General features: G+C 42.0%; 1 protein-coding gene across 2 annotated transcripts in view; it reads right to left on the bottom strand.

The window, feature by feature from the left end:
* The window catches only part of abcc8 (ATP-binding cassette, sub-family C (CFTR/MRP), member 8), a 50,148-nt gene that overhangs the window by 5,496 nt on the left and 19,589 nt on the right, over positions 1-25,063 (bottom strand). The window contains exons 10-32 of one of the 2 annotated variants that reach the window (XM_041038097.1): positions 24,487-24,621; positions 23,132-23,294; positions 22,210-22,250; positions 21,552-21,697; positions 19,594-19,708; positions 19,198-19,317; positions 18,565-18,637; positions 18,340-18,445; positions 13,971-14,003; positions 12,732-12,737; positions 11,754-11,780; positions 11,254-11,352; positions 9,276-9,360; positions 8,838-8,918; positions 8,233-8,370; positions 7,860-7,985; positions 7,539-7,635; positions 5,556-5,803; positions 3,339-3,505; positions 2,441-2,668; positions 1,536-1,628; positions 1,091-1,193; positions 631-744 (exon numbers count right to left, since the gene is read on the bottom strand). In XM_041038097.1, coding sequence (XP_040894031.1) covers positions 631-744; positions 1,091-1,193; positions 1,536-1,628; positions 2,441-2,668; positions 3,339-3,505; positions 5,556-5,803; positions 7,539-7,635; positions 7,860-7,985; positions 8,233-8,370; positions 8,838-8,918; positions 9,276-9,360; positions 11,254-11,352; positions 11,754-11,780; positions 12,732-12,737; positions 13,971-14,003; positions 18,340-18,445; positions 18,565-18,637; positions 19,198-19,317; positions 19,594-19,708; positions 21,552-21,697; positions 22,210-22,250; positions 23,132-23,294; positions 24,487-24,621 — 2,544 coding nt within the window. Of the gene's footprint in view, positions 1-630; positions 745-1,090; positions 1,194-1,535; positions 1,629-2,440; positions 2,669-3,338; positions 3,506-5,555; positions 5,804-7,538; positions 7,636-7,859; positions 7,986-8,232; positions 8,371-8,837; positions 8,919-9,275; positions 9,361-11,253; positions 11,353-11,753; positions 11,793-12,731; positions 12,738-13,970; positions 14,004-18,339; positions 18,446-18,564; positions 18,638-19,197; positions 19,318-19,593; positions 19,709-21,551; positions 21,698-22,209; positions 22,251-23,131; positions 23,295-24,486; positions 24,622-25,063 lie in introns of both variants that reach the window. The other variant, XM_041038096.1, reaches the window with a different exon arrangement.

Here is a 25,063-nt window from a genome sequence, read left to right as displayed (position 1 = left end):
GCTGTTGCATTTAAGGCTGTAAGAGATTCAGTGTTTTTTCATGTTTTAGTTCAACTACTGCTCACATATGTTCACTGTCCTGTGAAAACCTTGTATCTCCACAACAGCAGTTTTTCACAAGTTAAGAAAAATAACCCTGCTTTGTGATTCAGATAATTCAATGGGTTTTTAAATGGTTTATATAACTTAAGATCTTCGAGAATTTTCTCAACAGTTAATTCTTCAGTTTATCTAAAAAAAAAAAACAAAAAAAAAATGAAAATCACCAAATTTGGCGACACATGATTTTCACTGGACCGGGACAAAGTAGCGGAAAAAGAAACAAGAAACTGTAAGAGGAGCTTAACTACAGTAGTTTCTTTAAATTTCAAACCATTTTTAATGAACAGATCTGTTTCAGAAGCTCCTTAGCTGTTCTCTTCATAAGAGAACAGCTAAGAACGTTTGTTCTGCAAGTGGTAGTTTTTAAAATATGATTTTCCTCCAGATTTTAGGATCATTTATCTAGTATAATCAGATAAATTCCTCTTTGCAAAGAAAACCCAAAGTAATGAGTAATTAATATAGTTACATTATGTGTATGGTCCTTAAAGAGAACTGGTAAACAAGCGATTAAACACCCAGTCTCACCATGAGTGCGTACGTCAGTCCCAGCCCCACCAGACCAGTGGACAGCTGGTTGTAGAGAGAGTTAGTGATGGAGGCTACAGCTGCCACCAGCACCACACAGGCTCCAATATATTCCTGCAGAGAGAGGCAACGTCACTATCACAGCAAAAAGATAATGAATAATTGAACTGAAAAATCCAAAGGAACTAAATAAAATAAAAAGGAGATCTTTTATTTAACATCAGTTTATCATCAACACACGTGAAAACGAAGAACATGTCAACAAAAGGTGCATTAATTCATAAATATCTCAAGGTTACATCCTCTGCTGTGAAACATGAGAAGCAGCCTGCAGCTGATGCATAAAGCATCACATGAAGACTGCATTTCATGTCAATGAGAGGACAAAATATTCAGTATTTCAGTGTCCCAACAGAGGGAGCAGTTACCCAGCAACATCAACGTATGGATGCATCATTACCATGCGGACCTCCAGCCACCGATTGGCTGCTGTGAGGAAGAGAGAAGCGATGTTGTTGGCATCGGTGAACTGCAGCAACCTCTGTCTGAACCTGGGCTCGTACCTGCCAGCGGAAAGGATTATTTCATTATAATACACTTTTCCATTTTCCATCCTGACTGGCTCCGTGTCAGCATGAACCAGCTGAAAAGAAAGCTGAATGATTAAGCTTAAGGACCTATTCTTTAAATGGCAGACATAATATTATTCCACTGACTGCAACTGCAATCCATTATACCAGTCATTAGTGATAAAGGCTACAGTGTTTCTGCAGAACTGCATTAAAAATGTAGTTATTATAAAGGTGTTTTCACAGAAGGAGCAGTATTTATCACAGGGAAGTTGTCTTTGTCATAGATAGACAGAGCGATAGATAGATAGATAGTAGGAGTTAGATAGTAATTACCTGAGGGCCCTTATGGTGGTGAGACCTTCCACTGTCTCCGAGAAGTGGGACAGTAAAGGGAGCTGGGTGCTGTCCTCCAACTGCTGCAGGTCCCTGACCAGAAGACACAAGACACAGCAGAGAGGGAAACATCAGCTGAAGCAAAGTACAAATAATGTCCCCATAACATGGGGTCGGGGGTAAGGACATGAAAAACAGTATTTGTGTTATAGCTGTTGTGTACATCTTTTTGGAATCTGTTTTATTGATATATGTTTCTCAGAGTTGCGCTAAGCCACTGATCCATGAAATAATTTAATTTGTTAAAAGAACATTTATTTCTGTGCTGAAGGGGAAACGTCTCCATCCAATAATGTCAGAGTAGGTAAAAAAAAATATCAGCTGTGCCATGAAATAGCTGCCTTTTGACCACCTGGGGAAACGGTGGATCCGTTTTTTGATAATAAAATCAGATCATGAATTTATACATATAGTTAGCAGGTGAAGACATTTGTGAAGAAGCACTGATGAAAACAGGGACAAGAAGACAAATCTCACATCCTGTCAGGGCTTTAATTTTGAAAAAAAAAAAAGTTCAAACTATCTTATCTTAATTTATTTTCACATTTTATCCTTTTAACTGTTCAGTTATATTTTCATTAAATGTCAAGGATAAATAATATAATACCTCTTATATTATTTAAGTTTTATTATATTTTGTGTCAGGAAAAGTCAATTATAAATATGTTGAGTCATAAATCTTCAGGAGAGGGCTTTAAAAACCCATCCTGTGGAGTTTTCTGAAGTTTTGTATAGTTGCAGTGTGAACTCCTCAGGTCGTTGAAAACCCCACATTCACAGAAACAACACCAAGGACAACATACATCCAACAACATGTCTGTGATATCTGTCAGTGTCAGACTCACCTGGAGGCCACCCGGAAGTATTTCTGGATGAAGTAGCAGGCGACGGCGAGCGGCAGGAGGGCGATGAGGAAGACGGGCGTCACATAAGAGATGACGCCCAGGGCGGACACACACAGCAGGGTGGAGCGGGAGAGGCATTCCAGGGTGGTCGGGATGTGCTGGTCGATTGTGTTTGTGTCGGTGGAAAACCTGTTGAGGATGCTGCCGAGCGGAGTCGTCTCAAACAGCCTAGGAAAATGAAAACAGAGATGAATTGTTTCAGTGAACATGAAATCTGGACAGAGCTCTTTACTGTCATTTTTGGTACGTGACTGTTTTGTATGCAGGAATTTGTATTAATGCGTGATCATCTGTGTTTTCTCTGAATTAACTTTTAAATCTTCTTCATTGATCTTTATTATTTATGTTTGTCTTTATATCCTTTAATTTTGCTCCTACAAATACATGTTTACCTTTAGGCATTCAGCCTAATTTCATGATCAAATCAAAATAATAATTACGTTTTAAGACTATTTTATTTCAGCAGATTATATTCTTGCAAGGATTTGCGAAAATCTTTCAAGTCTTTCATTTTAATTTCAGACATTTCCACAATGGGAGAATATTTAACATGAATCTGCTCGAACATGTGCAGTCAGCAGGTTCAGTTCAAATTCTTTCATCTGTAATATATATGAGTTTATTCAGCTGTGTGTATATATATAGAGGAGTATATAGAGGAGTGCTGTGCATGCGAGCGATGTCTCCCGGGTTTTGTGTAAGGAAAGCAGATGGTGTTCTGAGTAATGGGGCGAAAAAAGGACGCCTTTAACTGTGTTTCCTCTTTTAAATGATTTGTTTTAGCACACACACATACACACATACTCACATACACACACACACACACTGAGCATTATACCTCATGGGGGCCAGTATGATCTTGTTGAGCAGGTTGTGGTGGAGCTCCTTGGCCACTTTGAGGCCAGTCCACTCCACCGCCACAGAGGTGGCCAGACACAGGACGATGCCCAGGCAGCACAGCACGCTGAACACCAACAGATACCAGGAGTGACTGAAGCCACAGTCCTACAACAGAGGACGGGGGGGTTATTAAAGACATGACTGCAGCTTTGTGTGTATCTGTGTGTGTTTAAGAGAGAGAGAGAGAGAGTGGGGGTGTTACTGTTACTCAGTTTGCTTGTGCTGTTATCGTAAGCATAATTAAACTCTGAGGCTGGTTAAAAATTAGCTGTCTCATGTGACAAAAGCCAGTGAAGCTTTCAAAGCTGATCTATCTGTAACTTCTGAACCAAGCAGAAGCTCAGAGATGTGGTTCTCTCCTGCCCTGAGATTAATTTTCTCCTCAGTTTAACTCCTACTTTATTTTGTGCTTTGATTATGTCTCAAACTTTGTTTTTATTATAATTTTTTTTTTAAATATTCACAAAACTATCCCCGAGTTCACAAACACCCAGCAGATACACATTTCCTTCAGCACACTGACACAATATTCTTTTATTTCAACCATATAGAGGCAGATTATCAAACATGAGTCCCTTTTGAGTGAAGTGTTGGACAGCAGCCTGCAGTTACATAAAGTGGCAGCAATGTGCCAGAGTTTGTGTTTGATAGCAGAGCAGGACTTCCACATCCCCTAAGTGGAGTAGTTCAGAGCACAGCATTGATTAGATAAACCCAGCAAAGACACACTGAAGCTCAGCCAAACAAGACGTGTTCTATCTATCTCTCTATCTATGTGCACTTCAGTGTACGTTCAGTCAGTGTGTTTGAAGAGAACCGAAGAGGAGACGACCTCGGTGTATTTGTTCGACGGGGAGGGCACGGTGCACTTTAAATGGCTGCCCTCATCCCCAACTGACTCTGTCTTTAGCCTCCGCATGACTGTGTGAAATGTGACCTGGCATTTTGGTTCACATGATGGATGCACGCAAACTCACATAAGCACAACAAAAGACACACACACACAGATATAACCATCTGCTTCATTGGTCCTGGAACATGATAACCTACCAACAGCTGTTGTGGCCTCAACTTGTGAACAATGCAGCTTAACCCTTGCCAGTATTTATATCCTTATTTTGAGCATGCGTGTGTGTGCAAGTCTCTGCTTTCTCCAAATGTGTTTTTTTGTATGATTATATGTGAGTAAATGTCAGTGAGAGACTGTGCAAGGGAAGAGGGTGCTGGAAAAGGGAGCTTAAACCTGAATAAAGGTTAAAGAAGTTTATGTAGGTGACAAATTGTCTTTCACTTACTCACATACTTCTGTCTAAATCAGGACGAGGGTTCACTTCAGGTCGTATCAGTTGCGATGTGTTAAATTCAATCCTCTCCATCTTTACACTTCCACTAACGAAAACATGTCCTCACACATGTTCTTCCTTAAACATGGTTTATGCTTTTCCATTTTGACACAGGCTGCGTCAGTGCAATTTCTGCTGCTCTAATATGCAGATGAGGCTGAGCTGCAGTTGCTTCGGGGTGTGTTAGCGAACGCTCCATCTGGAGCTGGCAGCGCCTGTGTTTGTGTTTTAGGTCAGCTCCGCTCGGTTGAAATTCACAAGAGAATAGGTGAGAAAACTGTTATGTAATTTCACTTTGGCTTGTTCTACAAAAACACACAGGTATGATCACAATTTACTAATTAATTGTTCAGGCGGAAAGGCCTGTGACAACTTCCTGAATGCCAACGTAATGTCATCAAATTAGTTATTCTGTCAGTCCAGTGATCCAAAACCTAAAGATTCAGTTTACTCACATAAGACAAATTTTCGCAACATTTTGGTTCATGGCCCCTTTGAAATAGGTGCCAGAAATCTGTAAGTCACAAGCTTTGACTCAAAATTTCTCAAAATGTCCCATTTAAACATGTCTTTTTAGTATCAAAGACATAAAATTATAAGATATTTTACACAGAAGCAAACATTCAAGAGAAGAATTTGAATATGTGCAGCAAAACTTTCCTTCCTAATCCTATAAACATTTCATAAAGCCCTCAAATTTATCCTTTGACATGTTGGAGGGGTCATGACCCCCATGTTGGGAATTACTGACATAAGACAAAGAAATCTAAAGAAAGCTGCAAGTAGAGAATGAGAGTTGTTCAGTGTCTCACCTGAACGATGGTACAGTTGCGAGCCGTGGCTTCTATTTTGGCCGTGATGACGTGCGACGTCCAGTGTGCCAGCCAGTAGTCGATGGCGACCATGAGGGAGTGTTTGAGGAGCTGTGACAGGAGGAGCAGGGTGAGCAGGAGGAGCCCGGCGGAGGACAGGTAGGTGCCACAGGAGCGCCAGGGGATGGTGGCTCGCTGACGCATCACCTGCGAAAGGTTGTCGTCATCGTCGCTCTCCACAGACTCCTCTGGGATCAAGACAGGATGAGAATTAAAATGCTGTAGAGTCTTGGTTTAGTTTTTGGTGTGAGATTTGACTAGGTCAAGTTATTGATTTATATTTTACCTTTGGAAAAATTATATAATTGTGCCTTTACAAAATGTTTTTCTTACCTCATGTAAACTGCTTTATTTCTGTATTCAGCCTTGCTCTTTCCTGATGTGACTCACTGCTCATATGCTCTCTGACATTTCTGATGTTCCTCCTCCTCCTACTCTCCTTCCTAGTTATCTCATTACCCTCATTTCTATCTCTTCCCTCTTTCCATTTCTTTTCCAGACACATTTCTCATTTTTTTTTCATCATGCATCTGTCTGAAGAACCACTGCTAACTCAGAACAGGAGAAAACAGAAGCAAAAGAGTCACAGGAGAGGAGAACCCACAGAGAAAGTCGGCTACAGTTTGGAGTATCTATAATCATACGACACCAAGCAGATGTTCATTCCCAAGAATGGTGCGTTTTTTCAGGGGCAACGGAGCAGCCATGACACACTGACCCGGGGGGGGGTGAGGTGCTAATGTTGACGACCTCCCACCTCCTCCCCACCCCTGATGTAAATATATCACATCACATCATGCAGCAAGCTTTGGAGCATGAGGCTGCATGTGGGTGTCTGGGAGAGGCTCAGACAAGCAGTAGACAGAGACGAAGCAGGACAGTAGAGGAAGGGGGGCAAAATGACTTGCAGGGCTAAACAGACTACAGGTATCATCATCCGCAATCATGCTGGCGTCAAGTAGGTTTTCAGGAGCAGGACAGATAAATGTTTGGGGAGAAAAGTGAGAGAAATAAAAGACTAAATGGATGACGAGACTCTAAGATGGTGGGAGAAGCTCACACGGCTATGACTCGCTTTGATCGTCACAATGCCACAGATGTTTTTTATATGCTTTGTTTTTTGTTTGTTTGTTTCAAACCATGCTTTCTGGCCACACCTGCTCGATCGAGTATGAGGGCAGCACCTGGTGATGGAGCCATCGAATAAGTCCACCCCGGGGTGCCACCACCAGCACACGGGAGACAACACAGAACACAGATAAAGAGTACAGCCACTGCAGCTTAGCACCTTCCACTACAGTTACACATTCAACAGCAGAGACACACACACACACACACACACACACACACTCACACACACACACACACACACACACACACACACACACACACACACACACACACATTTAAGGGATCAGATTCAGTGTTTGGCCACAGCAGGAGGCTGCTGGAGAGAAGGTGGTGTCATAGCTGGTAGCTGAGAAAGTCAAAAGAGAAGCCAAGACATGAGACACCTGACCTGGAGAAAACAGGAAGGTCTGCAGTATTTCACGCCCATGCAATGTTTGCACTGAGCAGACAGGATAGAATAAACAAAGCACGAAGGGACAGGAATGAAACACAGGGAATTTGGAGTCAATCAAATAACTGCAAACATCGCAGAAGGTGTGAGCATTAAAATAAGCTGATGAGCTTAAGCTTTAATGTAGCAGGAGCTGCTCCTCAGCAAATAGACACAACAGGAACAGGGAAACGACAGCCTGCTTATATCATTACCAGTACACACACACACACACACACACACACACACAAACATTATAATCAGGCTAAAATCAGTGAAGCACCGACTGCAGTCATCTCACTATGTGATCAGGCAGCTGTTTACTGTTGTCACAGCACGTGCTGTGACCTGTGACCCCTCACCTTCCTCGTCCTCTTCCGTCCTGACGGCCTCTCTGGAGTACATGGCCCTCCGCAGGTTTTTCCTCTCCAGATCTGTCATACTCGCCGCCACCGTCTCCTGGAGGACAAATAAAGAAATAAAGCATTTGATTCTCCACAGAATACTAAAGACAACGACCTGTGGAGACACTAAACAAACACGCTGGTAATTGAACATTCATTCCAGGCTGCACCTTTCATGAATATATAAACTCTGCCTTTAACAAAAGTAAAGATTTTTAAAAAGCAGATTCAAAGTCGTTGGAGACTCATTAGCTCTGTGATTTCACAGTCATTAATCACCTTCTCGAACTCCTGGTCCTCTCTGTGCATCAGGGTTTTCCACTGCTCGAAGAGTTCAGGTTCAGCGTTCTGGATGTCCTTCAGAGTCCCTTCAGTCTGGATAGTGCCATCTTTCATGGCAATAATCTGATAATAAACACACACACACACACACACACACACACAAACCAGAGACTGGAAATCAATCTTTCTGAGATAAACTGTCTGCATTCCAAATGAGACAATAAAGTGTTCACATCATGAATAATATAACAGCATCACAAATGGACGGTCTGATCAATTACTGTGACTGTTAAAGAGTTAAACGATGTGTAAATCTACAGTTTATCTACAGCCCATCTCTCTTTCAAACACACACACACTCTGGTCTTACCCAGTCTGCGTGCGGTAAATACTGAAGTTTGTGTGTCACCAACACCACCGTCCTCTTCTCCTCCCTCAGGAGCTTCAGGATGCCGTCCTGCATCAGATGGTCACTCAGGTGGATGTCTAAGGCAGAGAACGGGTCGTCCTGAAAAATACATAAACAGACTTAGATAAGCTGTAGATAAGTGTTACCAGATTTTCAATCAAATGATGATAAACTCTGATTGGTGCATGGAAATGTGTAACGTCACCACCAACTTCAAACCAGTGAGATGAGCACTCAAGTGGCTGACTGAGAAAATAAGTTTTCATGGCCTTTAAGTAATTACTGTTTGAGAATTAACAACAAATAAGATACGTCCATCCAAAGTTATTATTATTTACTAAGAGGCAGTAAAATCCATCAGGAGCTGACATTTTCAAACTGAGGGAAAGCTGCATTTAACTTCTCAGCCCTGCAGCTGGGATTAAGAAAGTGAGTTTCTATTTTTGTCTCGTCAGAAATAGAATCACATCTGAGTCCTAAGGTAAAGCTTCAGAAACACTGCTTCACTGTGAATGATGATTGACTGTCTGCTAACAAGGCCAATTAAAGGTGCAAGCTGGACTCACCAGAAAGACCACGTTGGTCTGCTGGTACAAGGCTCTAGCCACACTGATGCGTTGTTTCTGTCCACCTGACAGGATGATGCCCTGCACCAGAGGACAAGTGAGTGAATGAAGAAAACATTACTACAAGGTGTCACTAGAAACTATGAATCACATTCACAACACGATTACATCCATGAATGCGTGTGGAACCTGCCCCCGAGAGCAACAAAGGAGAGTGCGGCTTATTTCCTGCATTACTGGTGCATGAAGAAATCCAATATGACAGTGCTCTGGCTGAACAAAGTCGGTCCAGCTCCCTACACACAAACATCACACAGGAGGATGATGACAAACGATCCTGCAATACACTGAGCTGCAGCTGGAGCTATGGCCAGGGCTAGAAAATAAAAAGACCACAAGGGAAGAAAAAGAAAAAGTCAGTTTTATTGTGATACTGACCCGCTCTCCGATCTCTGTCTGGTCCCCCTGTGGAAGGATGTCGATGTCAGGCTGTAGAGAGCAGGCCTCGATGACGGCTTTATATCTGTCACAAACAGAGACAGAATACTGATGAGAACAGAGAGCAGCCAGAAGAAAACTATGGCCCTGCTCATTATTAATCTGCTGGCTAATAATCTAGATAGTAAATGAATTTGAATATGTAACTTGCTGCCATTTTGTATGCATATCATAACCCATAAAAGTCTCTGAACAGGCCTATGGACACGGAAAATGAAAAGACGAAAAGTATTTCATCTGCTTCTGTGGTTTAACTTGAAATATTTTGCCCTGAGAGCTCGGAACAGAGAGATGAGATGGGCAGAGTCAGAGGCCACAGAGACGCAGAGGCACACAGGGAACAAAGTTCAGTGCTGCTTCAGTAATTCATTTGTGCTTTTTTTTTTTTTTTTTAATAAAATCCTTTTACGATAGAAAAAATAAGCTGGCAGCAGGAGGGGGACGAATAGAGAAGGAGAAAGGTAGATGAGTAAAGAGAGGGACAGAGGAGGCAGTGAGGACGGAGGCACAGGGTGGGCAAACATCTCTATTTTATAGCACATCTCCACAGCAACAAAGCACAGCGGTCCATTAGATGCATTTTATAAAAACAGTCCATTAGACCCACGAGAGCCCGGCCGATAGAACAAATGCAAGCAGCTGACCTTTCAGAAAGACCATTTGCTGTGAGGATGAAAGTTGTGAGTGTGTACAGTTGCATTTGAGTGTGTGTGTGTGTGTGTGTGTGTGAACGAAAGAAAGAAAGAAAGTGTGTTTTGATTACACCCACGAAAGCATATGCAACATATGTTGTTATTGCAGGACTGAGTGTAGTCACTCTACTGAGTGACAAGGGAAAACGGTGCACCTGCAGCCAAGACAAATCTTTGCTCGAGGAGCCAGTGCCAAAACAGTTTATCTGGAAAGCCACCAACTTTTTTTTTTTTTTTTTATTTTACTGGACTCAGACTGTTGAATTAATCAGGCATCAACACGTCCAATTTACCACAGTGGCCTCAGGGAGCAGGAAGGTCATTGGATCTATTTTGGCCTAACAACTTGGTCTGACAACTCCATGATTACTCTTTTCTAATGAACAGCTCTGTGTGCCATTACAAAGGAGAATGTCTCTAGACAGCTACTGCAGTTTTACTGGAATTGAGGGAGCCACGGTGAGAGAACTGAAGCAATACGTCTGTGAAGATTCTCAGTCATCCAGGTCAAGGTATTTTTAAATGCTATACAAAGGCAGCTGGACTTGATTGAGGGTCTTGAAGATGTTTCCCCTCTCTTCTCCAAAGCCTCTCTGGCTAAAAGAAAAAAACATCCTTGACCAATGAGCTAACCACTGAACACAATTTCCATTTTATTGGGTACATCTGGCTAAAACTAGTGCAGCCTGATACAACTACTAGTCATGAAGGTTAAGTTCAGTTTTTTGTTGAAACTGTTTCACAGAGCTGTTGATTCAACTGTCTGGTCACTTTGGAGATTCGTTTGTGGTGCTGAGCTGTACACTGAGAGGTGTTTCTGATGTTTAGTTCACCGCATCAATACCAATGAGGGTAGACTGAATGGACCCTGTAGGCCTCCTTTGAACCAGTTTGAACCAATTTGACCTGGAGTATTCAATCCTCACATCAAAGAAAATTCAAGACCAGGTGTCTGTAGGCAGCTCTCACTGCAGCCCTGAGGAAGAAAATGTGGCTAAAATGTCTATTTGCTCTGCTTTCTGTATCCTTTCTGGTTAGGGTTCCCTGGGGGCCTCAGGTTTTACAGCACCAACCGTCCCTGGTTTGAGATCCTTTGTTGTACATAATGTCCTGTCTCTCTCCTCTAACTTCCTCTCATCTATCTACTGTTAATTTCTGCACCCACTGAGAAGCTCTGCAACCATCACACCATTTTGAAACCACACAGCGCAGGTATGAGCTCTTACCTCGGTTTTATCATGGGCATTTCAAAGGTGATGTTCTCCACCACGGTGGCGTTCAACAGCCAGGGCTTCTGGGAAGCATAGGCCACAGCACTTCTCTTCCTACCAGAGGTTTTAAAACACATGCAGAGGCATCAAACAAACAGGGTAATCTCTCTCCGTTTCAATTTGTTCTCTTAATGAGTCTTTTGCTTCACACATGGGTTAAGATTAAGACACTGTTCAACCTCTGAGTAGGGACTCCTCAGCCTCGGAGACTGGTGATGCATAAAATCACTCAAGTCCATAAAAACCTGGTCCAGGGAGCATTAAAGACTGTGGTGTATATGAAGTCGATATGCTGCTGAGAGTCGGGGGCAAATAGGCGAGCAGAGGGAATACCTCACTATTATCCTCTGTTTATTCCTAGATAACCATGAGAACTGCTGTTCTGCTCTACAGATAACGGTGATGCGTCACCATGGAGACCGCCTTGTGTGTGACATACTGTTGTCTGAGCTCACCTGATGTCTCCGTCACCTGCGGCATCTCTGTCTGTGGGACTGCAGAGAAAATATCAAACACAAACACACAAAAACATTAGCTGGGCAATACTGCTCCCGCTCAGATAAACACATTATTGACATGACAATGACCAACTCCACTTATCCCTGTAATGATTAACAAAACACGCACAGTCATGTCACTGCTGAGCAGCATCAAACACAAACAGGCCAACCTGTGCCTTACATGAAAACATCTATCATTAGCTGTGATCTTATCCTTCCTAAAAATATCGTCCACACCCCACAGACTCCAAATTTTTCTTCCTGTAATTTGCTGATATGGAAATCAGCATCAAACCGACTGGACTCTGACGCATTGAGTTTTCAGAGGATCTGATTCCTCAGGCTGAGATTAGTAAAAAAAAAAAAAAAAAAGTAAATATATTTCTGGCGTGTTTGATATGTTCTGTTGCCAAAAGCAGGACAGCTTGAATGTCTTATTGTATGTGTGTGTGTGTGTGTGTACTTTTAGAGTACATAAAAAACAATGAATGGCCTGGACAGTTGAGTTACAAATAGAAACAATGATCCACAGAGCGCTAAAATAAAACCACTGTTTCCCATAGCTAGTCCGGTAACATTTAGGACCTGTCCACAGAGCTTTAGTTGTAATAGGTTTTGCTATGTCCACTATTGTTTCTGTACAGCAGCTGAATCAAATAGTTTGAAAATAGTGCAAGTCAAGATGTTTGCGTTTTGAAAATGTCTCTGTAATCCATTCTGCAAATATTTTTTGTCCACATCCCACCGACTCCCAATTTTTCTTCTTGTAATTTGCTGATATGGAAATCAGCATCAACCCGATTGGAGTCTGACGCGTTCAGTTTTCAGAGTATCTGATTCCTCCGGCTGAGATTAGTACGTCAGCACGAGGTCCATGGATGTCATGATGTTGGTTGCTGTTTGGTGGTATCTTGCTCATCTAGTGTGTCTCACTGTAAGCTGTCCTGTAACTGCAAAAGGCAGGCAGACTGTAAACACACCGTAAATATGTGTGAAAATGTAAATTTATCTCTGGCATCAGAGCAGGAGAAACTGGGAAACTTATCAAAAAAAAACAGAAAGGCTGATGAGACTTTCTGTTGTTGCTGTTGCCGTGAGCTGCTGGTGCCTGAACCATGTGATAAATAATTAAAATGACTGCTTAGGTCATCTAATGCCACACTGTTCACTGGATCTGTCCAGGTGACTGAGGGGAAGTGCACTTCAAAAAATATGATGAGGAGTTCATTTCTTCCATCTCCATCTTTATTGGCTGATAAATTTTAGATCAATTCCATTTCATCTTGAGAGGCGACTGAGACTGCCTGAGTCTCAGTCCTACAGAAATAACTTTCACACTGCAAAACCATGTCCTTTGCAATGTATAGTTGGTATATTTTTGTAAGCGCTTGTTATATTTTTTGTATTACATACTGTTCGTGGGATGAGGTGCTTTGGAAAACCTTTAACTTTGGTTTACACTGCACACTAAACCTGTCATTATTCATTGTGCCCCGACTAGACGATAAAAAACAAACATGTTGTCCTATACCATTATTCACAAGATACTTCATGTTTATGCTGACACTCACATCCTTCAAACATTATGTTCATAAACAGTGCAGACTTTCATGTTTTATCAGTGTCTGGTTTGACAGAAAAGGGAGCATCAGCATGGGACAAGACGGTGAGACATCAGACATCAGTTTGATATGTTCTGTTGCCAAAAGCAGGACAACATGAATGCCTTATTGTGTCTTTGTGTGTGTGTGTACTTCAGGAGTGAAAAAATAAAAAAGAAACAGTGAATGGCCTGGACAGTTGACTTACAAATAGAAACAATGATCCACAGAGTGCTAAAATAAAACCACTGTTTCCATTAGCTAAGCCAGTGACATTTAGGACCTGTCCACAGAGCTTTAGTTAAAATGGGGTTTTATCGTGTCCACTATTGTTTCTGTGAAACAGTTGAATCAAATGTTTGAAAATAGAGTACTGGGAGATGTTTGCAGTTTGAAAATGTCTCTGTAATCCAGGCTGCAAATATTTTTAGTATATTTAACTCTCACTCAGGAGCCCGACTGAGATTTTTAGTTTGACAGAGCCTGTCTAAAAATACCTGACAGTGCTGGTTTATGTGTTTGTGTTTGTTTGAGTGTTTGGGCCTTTTCCCTCTTTACTCGCAGAACTTACCTTTCATCTGCCTCAGACTCCAGGTTTGGCAGGCTGCAGAAAATACAGGGGAAAAAAAGCAAACTGTAAGTGAAGGTGTTCGTAATAATTCTTCTAATAAGTGAAAACTCTTTGGGGCCAGGGGGAATATGTGAATGGTGGTTATTTAAAACAATTTAAAAAGGCCTTGAAAGTGTACACACACACACACACACACACACATAACCATTCACATGCAGACTCCTAACCTTAAAATTCATTAAGATCTGATTGGCTGTTAGTGGCTTTGCACACGTTCAGTTGAAGCTGCGTTGTATTTTTAGCTCTGACATGTTGACGCCTCTCTCAGTCATCCTGAGAAGGTGCTGACTCTGATCACGTCTGAGTACAACCAGAGAGTGAGAGGCGATTTACACCGGTTTACTGCGGCAGCTTCAATACAGCTGCCATGACAGCACCGGAGACTTCAGCTGTCAGGAAGTGAACTGGTGACATTTAAGAAGCTCTGACATGCCACACACATGGATGTAAACACCACTGACACTGACTGTGTAAAATTAACAGAAGCAAACAAGGTCAGCGACTCAGTTCAGGAGGTGTTAAGTGGAAATGTGGAAAAACATATACATTTTCATAAAAGGACAACAATTCGAGTTCTAGTGTAAAAAAAAAGTGGAAATGGTGATACTGTTTAAACTACTCGTGATCTTCGGATTAAAACATAAAAATCAACGAGTGAAATATCACGCTGACTTCTTGGCTGGGGGATGGGGATTTCCACAATCATCAGCTAAACTGAGCAATTACCAAAACCACACAGCAAATACACCCCTTCAGAAAATAACCTCATCATGTAATGACACTTGAAAGACACTGAAAAGCCTGAATGGACAGCTGATTGTGTTTACCCTGCAGCCATCGTAAAAACGGGGTAATCACGCTGGAGCTGATGGCTTACAGCTTTCAACTCTGGCTGAAAAACTGAAGGCTATTTCCCCTTCACATCAATCAGCACCTTTAATGACTCAAGGTCATGTTAGAGGAGTATTCATGAGGGAGCCGCACGAGACAGTGTCTATCAGCTGCGAGTGTAATCATCAAAGCCAAGCTGGGGAACCTCCTACAGTCTTAACTGTCTTTACTAAACTTAAAACGGCCATCATTAAAACTTAATGGCACCCTAATGATGACGGGGGGTAGTGGTGCATGTTTGTTGCGATGACCACGCCTGATAATGACTGAAAATTCTTCCCTATTTGTCAGCAAACTAATTTCATTCTCTTGAACAGTCTTCACTTGCATGTTGTTTTGTTTTTATTTTTAATCAATGACTGTAATCAAGCTACAAACAATATACTTTATTGATCCTCTTCAGTAACATGCTCTTTTCACCCTGTGATTTGGGACATGGGGTCAGCTGCTTGATGTGCTGCTGCTGATTACTTCAGCAAGTATGGGTTTGGGGTCATGACCTCGTTACCCAGCAGGCCACGATGGCCTTTTCTTTTGAGAGTCTGGACCTTACTGCACACAAGATACCCAACCTGCACCACTTCCACTGGTTAATGAGGTCAGGATACAAATAGTCTTCCACTTGTATGGCAGAGAAATCCCAGACACTCCCTGCTCCGTGCCATATTTGGAGTGGGAGAGCGGAGTGGGGGAGGAGGACAACAGGAGCCAGAGGGAGCAGGTGGGTGAGGGGTCTTCACCAATGGAAACGACAGATTGTGTTTGTGCAATACAGTCATCTCCCCGGGAAAGATGCTACACTCCGTGACCTGTAATTCGACCCACTCACAGGTTTTATTTAATCAAAACGTAATCAGAGTTTATTAAAAGCAAGTGACTGAAGGAAAGAATATAGATTCAAATTACATGAAGAATATCTTGTTCCTAATGGTGTAATCATTGTACTGTATTATCATCACACTGAGTGTGGTACTCTGCTGGTTAATGTGCATACCACACTCTTCTATTCTTTGATTTTCAAGCCAAAGAATCTTTAAAGTGGTGAGAAAAAAATGGAAGCTCCTTGAAAACCGTGAAAATCTTCAGATCGTGTGATGTGATCACTTGCTCCAGAACAGCTACTAAATGACCCTCGCGATGAGACTGTTTTGTCGAGTGATCCAAATAGTTCAATTATTTAAACACATGGAGCACGGGGCGCTCAGGCAGAACAGAGAAGTCATGAACACCATGAGCTGGTCAGTAACAGCTGACTCACTAATCACTGTCAAACAAGCCAATGAGGTCGTCTTCATCAATCTGACGAGCTGACACACACACTCTTCTGATTAGTCATGATGTTTACTGCTTCCAGACACAGGCTACTCGCGTACTGCCTTTTGCTTTGTGTGTTTCTTATTTCAGGGAAATATGTCTGCTGGGTTCTGCTGTGTCCTGAATTTGTGACATGCTCTACTTATTCACAGACATCCCTCAAAAGCAGACCTTTCCCCTCCCAGATACCACTGTTCATCCATGCGTAGCCATAAATGTCCCCCTGACTGAAACACAGTGCAACAAAAACAACAACAAACATGTTGGAAACAGACAGACAAGCTCCTCTGAATGTCTGTCTGAATACACCAGGAGGACAAGGTCTAAATGACAGCTCCTTAGTCTCTCTCTCTCTGGGACACATGACAAGTGAGAGGGTTCAGCGCCCAGCAGGGTGTATAATCCACCCTAATATCAGAGGGGGTGCCAGCACGACGCTGGCATCAGGACAGAAGGAAGAACTGTGTGTGTGAGAGTGTGTGTGCGGTTGCCAAGGACATTGTGACAATCAAGTAGGGGATACTAAACTTTGTTGACAAATGGAAAGTGATACCGGCGCTATCCTGGGTAGGTGACAAGATATTCAGATGTGGAAGATAGAGGATACTCCCAGAATGCATCTGGCCGAATATGAGGATTCACTTTCTGTTGTGCTATTTCATATGTGCTCTGCTTTTCTAGATCCACTGGGTTTGCTTTTTCTGAAACTTGTAATTAGCCATCGTCATTCAGCAGCGAGATTAGGACTCTTTCAGAAAGACTGCAGAGGTTATGAAACGCAATGAAAACACTCTGCTGACTCATGGAGCTGTACAACAAACTGAGCATAAACCCATCAGAGTAAAGTGTCACAAAATTCACTGCACTAGCAGAACAAAGCAGAAATATTAATCTAAATCTCAGAAACTCTATTCTTTACAGAGTAAAGTAGGATATCACATTACATTCATTTAGCACAGTCGTTTCAAAGCTGTGAGTCGGGACCACAAATCACTTTTTTCCTTCTTGATGCGTATCCGTGATAAAATATGGTCACTGGATTTTTCCAGAGCTTCAGGGCCTTTAGGTTTTGACCACATACTATTCCATACCTAGGTAAACAATTCCATACCTGAGTTTAATTTGCTGAAGAAAGCTGTTGGACACAGTTGAAAGCTTGAAATCATACATTTACAACCTAATACAAAGGCTCTCCCCCAAAAAGTCTAAAGTGAATTACATTTAGTGAATTGTGCCTCCACAGAAATATAAGATAGACACTGTCAAAAACTAACATATTTTAAGAGATGAGATGGTCATGAAGGTGTAACCTGAAAAGGAGTTCCCCCAGTCTGCAGCTGCAGCATCCTCCCTTCCTCCACAGTCACACCTCCCAGCCATAAAAAATAAAAGCTGCAATATCAACTCTATTTCACTGACCTACAAATCCATTTGTGTTATATTGCCATGTCACAGTAAGAGGGTGCTTGCAGGTCCGATTTTGATGTTAATTACAACGTCCTGTCAGAAACATAAAATGAACTGCTGTACGAAAAACACATAAATAAAAGCCTCCAACCTTCCTGACAGGCCAATTACCAAAGAGGTTTAGAAAGCACGAGTCAGGCGGCCACATGGGCTGAGGATGAGGAAGGAAAATTTGCCATGATATCATTCAAATTCATTTTTCACCTCTGGATTGGATTTCGTTTCAGGAATGATCTGCACAACGCACAGTACATGGGTTTCCCTGAGGGGCACATGCGTCATGTTGTTTTCTAATTAAATGGATGTGGAGGTGGTTGATATACCGTTTACTGTTATGTTAATGAGACCAGCAGTTCCTTGTAGAAGGAACTCTCAGTCACAGATAGTGTTTTTTCATTCAGGCACTGGACACAATAAAAATAGTAGATATCAGATAACTGGGGGAAAAAAACTGTGATTAGCGTCATCATTCTGCCCTTATCCTGCAACTTTTTGCAACTGCTGCTCTCAGCCTCTCAGACGGATGAAGCAGCAGGAAACTAAATCATTCAAATCCAAACAGGGATGAAGGTCATTTAATTGTAGTATCAGAGTTGATTGATGAATACAGTAAATAATCAGTGAACCTGTAACTGACCTGTTCCAGGTGACTGCTCCTGATACTCTCTGCATCTCTCCCAGCGCTGCCAGCAACAGAGATGATTTTCCACAGCCCACCTGGCCCACGATCATGGTGAGCTTACCTGAGAGATTTGATGAAGAAGAGAGGCAACAACGGAGTAAGTAAATAACAGACAGAAAGTGGACGGAGAAACAGACAAATACGAAGAGGAACTGCGGAGGCAGACTATCCGACGCTCACCAAAAGGAATCCTGATGTCCACATTAGAAAGGGTTGGTGGTCCATCGGTCCACGTGAAATAACCGCTGGTGATCTGAAAACATGGCACAGCTTCAGCCACACGTCAAACAGAGATGAACTCACTCGACCCAGAAATGATGCAGGGTGGCAGTGAGGCAATAAGACGTAAATGTTGCCTCATTCTTGTTAATTTAATGCCGGAGAAGGAGGATATGTGGTGATATTCAGTGGCTGTGATATTGGTGAGGTACAGGCTATGTATGAAAAAGCAATCATTCTCCATTCAGAAGGCAGTGGGATACTGTGTGGATGGAGACTGTCAACAAGAGAAAGTAGTCCCTTCGTCTGGAGCTGCGCTTTGCAACTTAAATACCCAGAATGAAAGAAAATAAAATTGCATCTCATTTACTTTTTTTATTTTATGATTTTTGTCCCTCGTGCGATTAAATCTCTAAAGGTTAATCTGCTACATTACTGGTGTGATTGTGACAAAACCTGGACAGAAAGTGTATTTTACTCCCATTAGGTCAGCCAGTGTAATTTTCTCTGACTGACCTTTATCAAACGGTAAAATGCAGTGTCTGTTTCTGATACACACACCTCTCTCCCTCTTTCTCTCCTTGTATCTCTCACCTTGATGCAAATGTCTTGGTCCACGTCCTGGGAGGGTCTGTCGCCCTCGTGGTCCCCCTGTGTGCTGTAGTTGTTCCAGTCGTCCCTCGGGGGGCGCTTCCGGTTCACTACCTTCAGGGGCTGGAGGTGTCGGGACAAAGAGGAGGAGGACGATGAAGGGAAAGATTTAGAGGATGACTAGAGGAGGGTTGTATAACATCCACCACAAAGGGCACAAAGAGGCAAAGGTGATATTAGAAGGGAGACGTTAAGGTGGAGGAAGACAACAGCATACACAGCAAAGTGAGACAGACTGGATGCACCAGCAGGCGAGTTAGTGCCAAACAAACCTTGTTAAAATCAAACCACCACAGAAACATGGGTTTGTCAGTGTACAGTTGTTTTATTTACACTTACCACAGCCTGGTACCTATTTTGGTTGTGATTACTGGAGCCAGAGGTTAACATGGCTCTGGGCTCCTGCTCATCTCCAATTTCATCGCTTGAGAAAAACTCGCTGAGCTTCTGAACACTGAAGATCAAACAGTGGAGAGAGGAGCAGAGAAATCGAGTCAGTAACAATGGAAACAGGCCGTCTGCAGGCAGCGAACTGAACAAGCAGCACAGACTTTAAATGAGCTCACTGTCATTCATGTAAAGATAACAGCAGCCCTACTGTGTATTGTCACATCCTTCACTCAGTGAAACAGATTGGAAAACCAGTGAAACATGGTTCACTAACAATGAGCTTTATCTTCACTTCACACACTGTCTCTCTCTCTCTCTCTCTCTCTCTCTCACACACACACACACACACACACACACACACACACACACACACACACACACACATATCTCTGCATCTGTTATTCTTAATTTCACTTTCTAAATGAGAGCAAATGTTTCTCTCTGCTGATACATGAAATCTAAATCTCATTACTAAATCTGCGCTAAAAAACAGATCTGTCATGTTGAAATCCTCTCAACTGGAACTAATTTGCTTCATTTTACTAATTTATGTCTTGTGTCAATTTATCCACGTCTTGTGAATTAAGACATACAACACGCGACAATGAACCCTATGTGTTGGACAAACTAGACTGCAACAGTGGCACTGGTATTAAAAGAGAATGACCCACAGCAAGAAAAACAGATGATTATAAAGCAGCAAAGGCTCTAAAAATGTAATAAAATATATTTACAGTTGCACAATGACTATTTTTTCCTTTGCAAAGAAACATTTTCTCATGTTGAGGAGTGAAGATAAGCTGAGGTGCTAAAGCCACATTTTAAGTTTTTTTTTTTTTGCCTTGTGTCTGACAAAGTGTGTCAGATCCAATTACAGTCACACGTCAGAGCACATGGTCCCAAAAATAGGCATCTCAAAGGATCACAGACAGCTTCTAAATTCAAGAGAGAAAAACCAGTCTTTTTAAAGTGTATGAACCTGTAAATTAATTTATACTTGATTTAGCTAATGATCAAAGTGTCGAGATGATGTATCTTATAATTATGTATTTAGGCAAAACCAACCTCCTCAGGTAAAGCAGTGAGATTTTTTGTGCTAATGAAAAAAAAGATTCCTAAGAGAGAATTACAAATGTACTTTTTTTATCTTATACCTTCTCATAGCTCAGGTGAACCTTGTTCACTTTTTGCTCTTTAACACCCACTCTTTATCCCACATTATCTTCTATTTTTCCTTTTTCCATTTAATTATCATGAGACTTTTTCTGCACACACAGCTTTTAAGAGTGGGGACAGTTTACCTTAGAAAGGTATGTCTGCTCTGAGCTGCACACCTGTCATTCTCAGGTGCTCCTGCTTTCTTTCCAAGGTATATCAAAGTGCATCAAGACATCTTGTGAAGTAGATTTTGATAATTTGCATCCTACCTGCACAGATCTATGAAAATAAGCAAAGCAGTACACAGAACCAGAAGGAAGATGGGACTACAGAGAATTATTGAGTTGTGCAGGCTTAGTAGCTGAAGGAGATAATCACTACAGATGTCTTGGCTGCCAAATGGTAAAGCTAATTTCTGAAATAAATTGGTGCAATCAGTGTCTGAGACCAGTGTACTAAAACAACTGATCCAGTACTGCAGCTGATCCATCTGCCGCAGGAAAAGGTCAAGTGCTTCATTTAGTCATGTTGCTTTTCTTCTGCTCTGCTCATTCTCAGTAGTTCTGTTGTTTCAGCTCAAATCCCCTTCCGCACGACTATTTTCAGACGTTTCCTAACCAATAAACATTTAAAAACAAAAACAAACCAGTGTTTCCTAGTTTATCTATAGATTATGAAACTGTGTTCTTTGTGAAGATGATCTGAAGCTGATCAGACTTCGTTGTCTGTGTATCTTTTCCGTTTCTCACCTAACAAGGGCCTTGACGGTGGAGCGCACCACGCTGGAGAGCAGGAAAAGGGGGGTGACCAGGATGTGAAAGAGGGACAAAGAGGCAAAGGCCACAGCTGGGGACAGATCGGCATCCTCTGAGATGTGAACATGAACCACAAACGTCTGCAGGATGAGAGAACAGGGACAGAATGGCTGATGTCAGTCTCAAATGCCTGGAGTTAGACTCCTAAACCTCTAACCTCTTATCTTTTGATTAGCTGACTGTCAGCCTCAGCCAGTTCAACGTAAAAGACACAGGTCACAGATAAACAGAACAGCAGCCAAACCCAAGTTATGCTATCGAGAGTTTCAGGAGCACTATAAAATCAAACCCAGAGATTAATCATTTGTCAGTATTTGTCCTTTGTAGTCGTCCCTCTCCTTGGTATCTGTCTGACTTTTCCAATTTGTCACCACTCAGACCTGCAACCACGAAGGACTTCTATAAATACAGACAGGATTTAGTGTGGTGCTGTCAGAGCGTCCTCCTCTGTGTCACTGGACATCTTACAGTCAGACTGCCTGGCACTGTCTCCAGTCTGTCCTTCACATAGGGAGGGGGAAGTCAACAGGATGCGCTCTGCTCAGTAGCTGCTGGCAAACAATAAGCAGACTCATCTCAAGCTGAAACTCACCGTCAATACAGCTGCGATGGGAATGGCTGCATTCATGAAAACTGAAAGCAGAAAAGACAGACAGGAGGGTATGAGACACTAGAGGGCTTTTTTTTTTTTTTACATGACTTAACACAGTGTAAAACAAAACATGTAATGTGGAGAACTACTTCTGGCTGATGTGATGGTTTTTGTGAAGACTGTGCAGCCACACAAAATGCACCAGTCTGTCCATCTCAACTGATCACAAAATCCTACACTTCAGTCTTGTATGACCATTAGCTTGTAGTGCCCTTATCCTCTTTCCATAATGTTCTGCCACTCTCCATTGTCCCGTGAAATATTATCCAAAAACTGTACGGACGTTAAGATAAAAACTAAGTGGTCACTCAATCAAGTCTGAACAATGCATTAATAGCGAATGTTCCTTTATTCTCGTAAAACTGTCAAGGAGGAAATTGTGATTGCTCACTCTCCTAAAAACTACAATTACTGATCTCAGATTGGACACAGTCTATTACGGGGACTGGAGCCATGCAGACTGCAGCCACCGTTCATCTGAGAGTGAGGAAAGGAGATAAGGAGGACAATCTGCAGAAAACAAATACACACTGAGCGACGATATTGTGGTGTCTAAGGCAAATGGACAGTGAATGGAAGAATCATAATCCATGTTATCCATTCCTAAAACATTAGTTATGTTTATATCCAGTTAAACTTTTATATTTCCACGCTGAAAGATAAATGTTGACTGGAAATCCCGGGGTGCAATAAAATTAGAAATATGGCAGAAACACATTAGTCACATGACAATAGTGATGAAGTCTAAAGCCTTGTACCTTTCTGTGAATGTGTTTTCCTGTAAATTTTTCTTTCGTTTTCATTAAGTTCAAATGTCAACAGTGCAAAGTTCAGAGTGTGCAGAAGAAACAAAGTACTTTACTGGATATGGATGTGTACAGAGCGAAGGCCTGCAGGCTGGTGAGCTCCTTGCACCTTGTCTCCTCCACACTGTCACAGAAGATGTGTTCCCAGGCGTACAGCTTCAGCAGCTTGATGCCCCGCAGCAGCTCATTGGTCTTCTTTAGACGCTCACTGGAGTACTCCTGAAAGCAGAAAGGGACACTTTGATCTTACGGCTGTAATTTGACACATCAAGAACAGATATACCATGAAAGGTGCAGCCAGGGGGCAACACGAGCGTAATCACCTCTACAGTCAGGGTCCAGCCGTCAGTACAAACAGCTAAGCCATCAAGGCAAAATGTTTTCCTCTAATATAAAATCCTCCACAACATCAAGAAGAAAAAAGCATCATTACATTTGACCGGGGTTATTCAATAGCAGCTGGAAGCAGAGGAAAGGCTTGAAGCTGGACGAGCTCAGTTTGTGTGACTGAAAACATTCTGTTGTTCTTCTTGTTTTTGTTATTTTGAGGTGCCCAGATGTGTGTGTGTGTGTGTGTGTGTGTGTGTGTGTGTGTGTGTGTGTGTGTGTGTGTGTGTGTGTGTGTGTGTGTGTGTGTGTGTGTGTGTCTGACATAGAGAGCAGCATGTGACACCATGATTCAACACCATCATTACATCCACTTCATTACCTGGTATGATGTGGGAAAACCAATATTGACCAACACTGTTTGCAAAGTTCTGCACGATCTCCTCGAAACAAAGACAGCTCAGAGCGCCGCACACGCCGCACACACTGTTTACATTTTATTTTACAGAGTGAAAAGGGTAATAGTGACCAGTCACTCTAGTAAAAACTAGAGTTAGTTTTTTGGTGATGTACTGAAATAAATGATTTCTAAAGTCACTTGAATTATTTCATAGATAGGTCATAAATTTTAACAAAACTAAGAGTCTGAAGCCCTGCAGGCAGCTTTTCGAGGTAGTAATGCTCATTGCAACAAAAAATAAACTGTTCTCTCAGTCTGAAGTATTTTGAACTGATGATACCGCTGAATGAAAAGTGATCAGATCACCAAAGTTCACAAAGATGTGGATCAGTGGATCACTACAGGTATAAGGATTCATCCTCTGGGGACTATGAATGTCTGTATCAAATTTCATAGAAATTCATCCAATAGTTTTTGAGATATTTTACGAGAATGTTGAGGCAACACCAGAGCAAAGGTAAAGGTAAGAGGATGACCAAACTGAATATGCTTCAACTTCTGGGGATCATGCATGTCTCTAAAAAAGTGCCAATCAAAGGTCAAGAAAGGTCAATAGTTGATGACTAACTCTGTGACTGACAAAAGCATTGACTCTCTGTAAAATTAGCCAATGATTATACTCACCAGAGTGCTCTTTTGTGTTTGGGACAGCTTTGTGGCCACAAAGTATTGTACAGGAGCTAACACAGCAATGACGGTCGCTCCAATCAAGGCACTGATTCCCAAGAGGTAGTAGAGCAGGATCACCCCCACAATTATCTGAGAGTGGAAGAGACAAAGACAGATAGAAAGAAAAGCACTTTAACCTTGTGGAGAGGAAACAGAGGAATCCAGATTTTTCAAAAGAGGCTCAGTTACACGACGCTCCCCACTGACCTTATGAAAACCATATTAATCACAATGCACAGCTTCGCGAGGAGCAGTGACCTTGAGCATAATAAGGGCATCAGGATACAGGCAAGGAGATGTCGTACAAGAGACACACAGTTCAAAAGACTCATTTCTGACACCTGCTATGAACAAAGCAAATGTTGCTTGACTGACTATAACCTCTGAAAAGACATTAATATTTAACTGGATCTATATGCTGTCCTTCATAAAAGCACACTTACAAACAAAGGAACATGCAGAGCAGCATATTTCCACAGCTCTTTACTCCAACATCACAACAAGGGTCAATGTTAAATTAAGATGATCAAAC

This window comes from Toxotes jaculatrix, chromosome 5 (assembly GCF_017976425.1).
Source record: "Toxotes jaculatrix isolate fToxJac2 chromosome 5, fToxJac2.pri, whole genome shotgun sequence".
NCBI classification, from domain to species: Eukaryota; Metazoa; Chordata; class Actinopteri; family Toxotidae; genus Toxotes; species Toxotes jaculatrix.
This window is presented reverse-complemented; position numbering and strand designations above follow the sequence as displayed.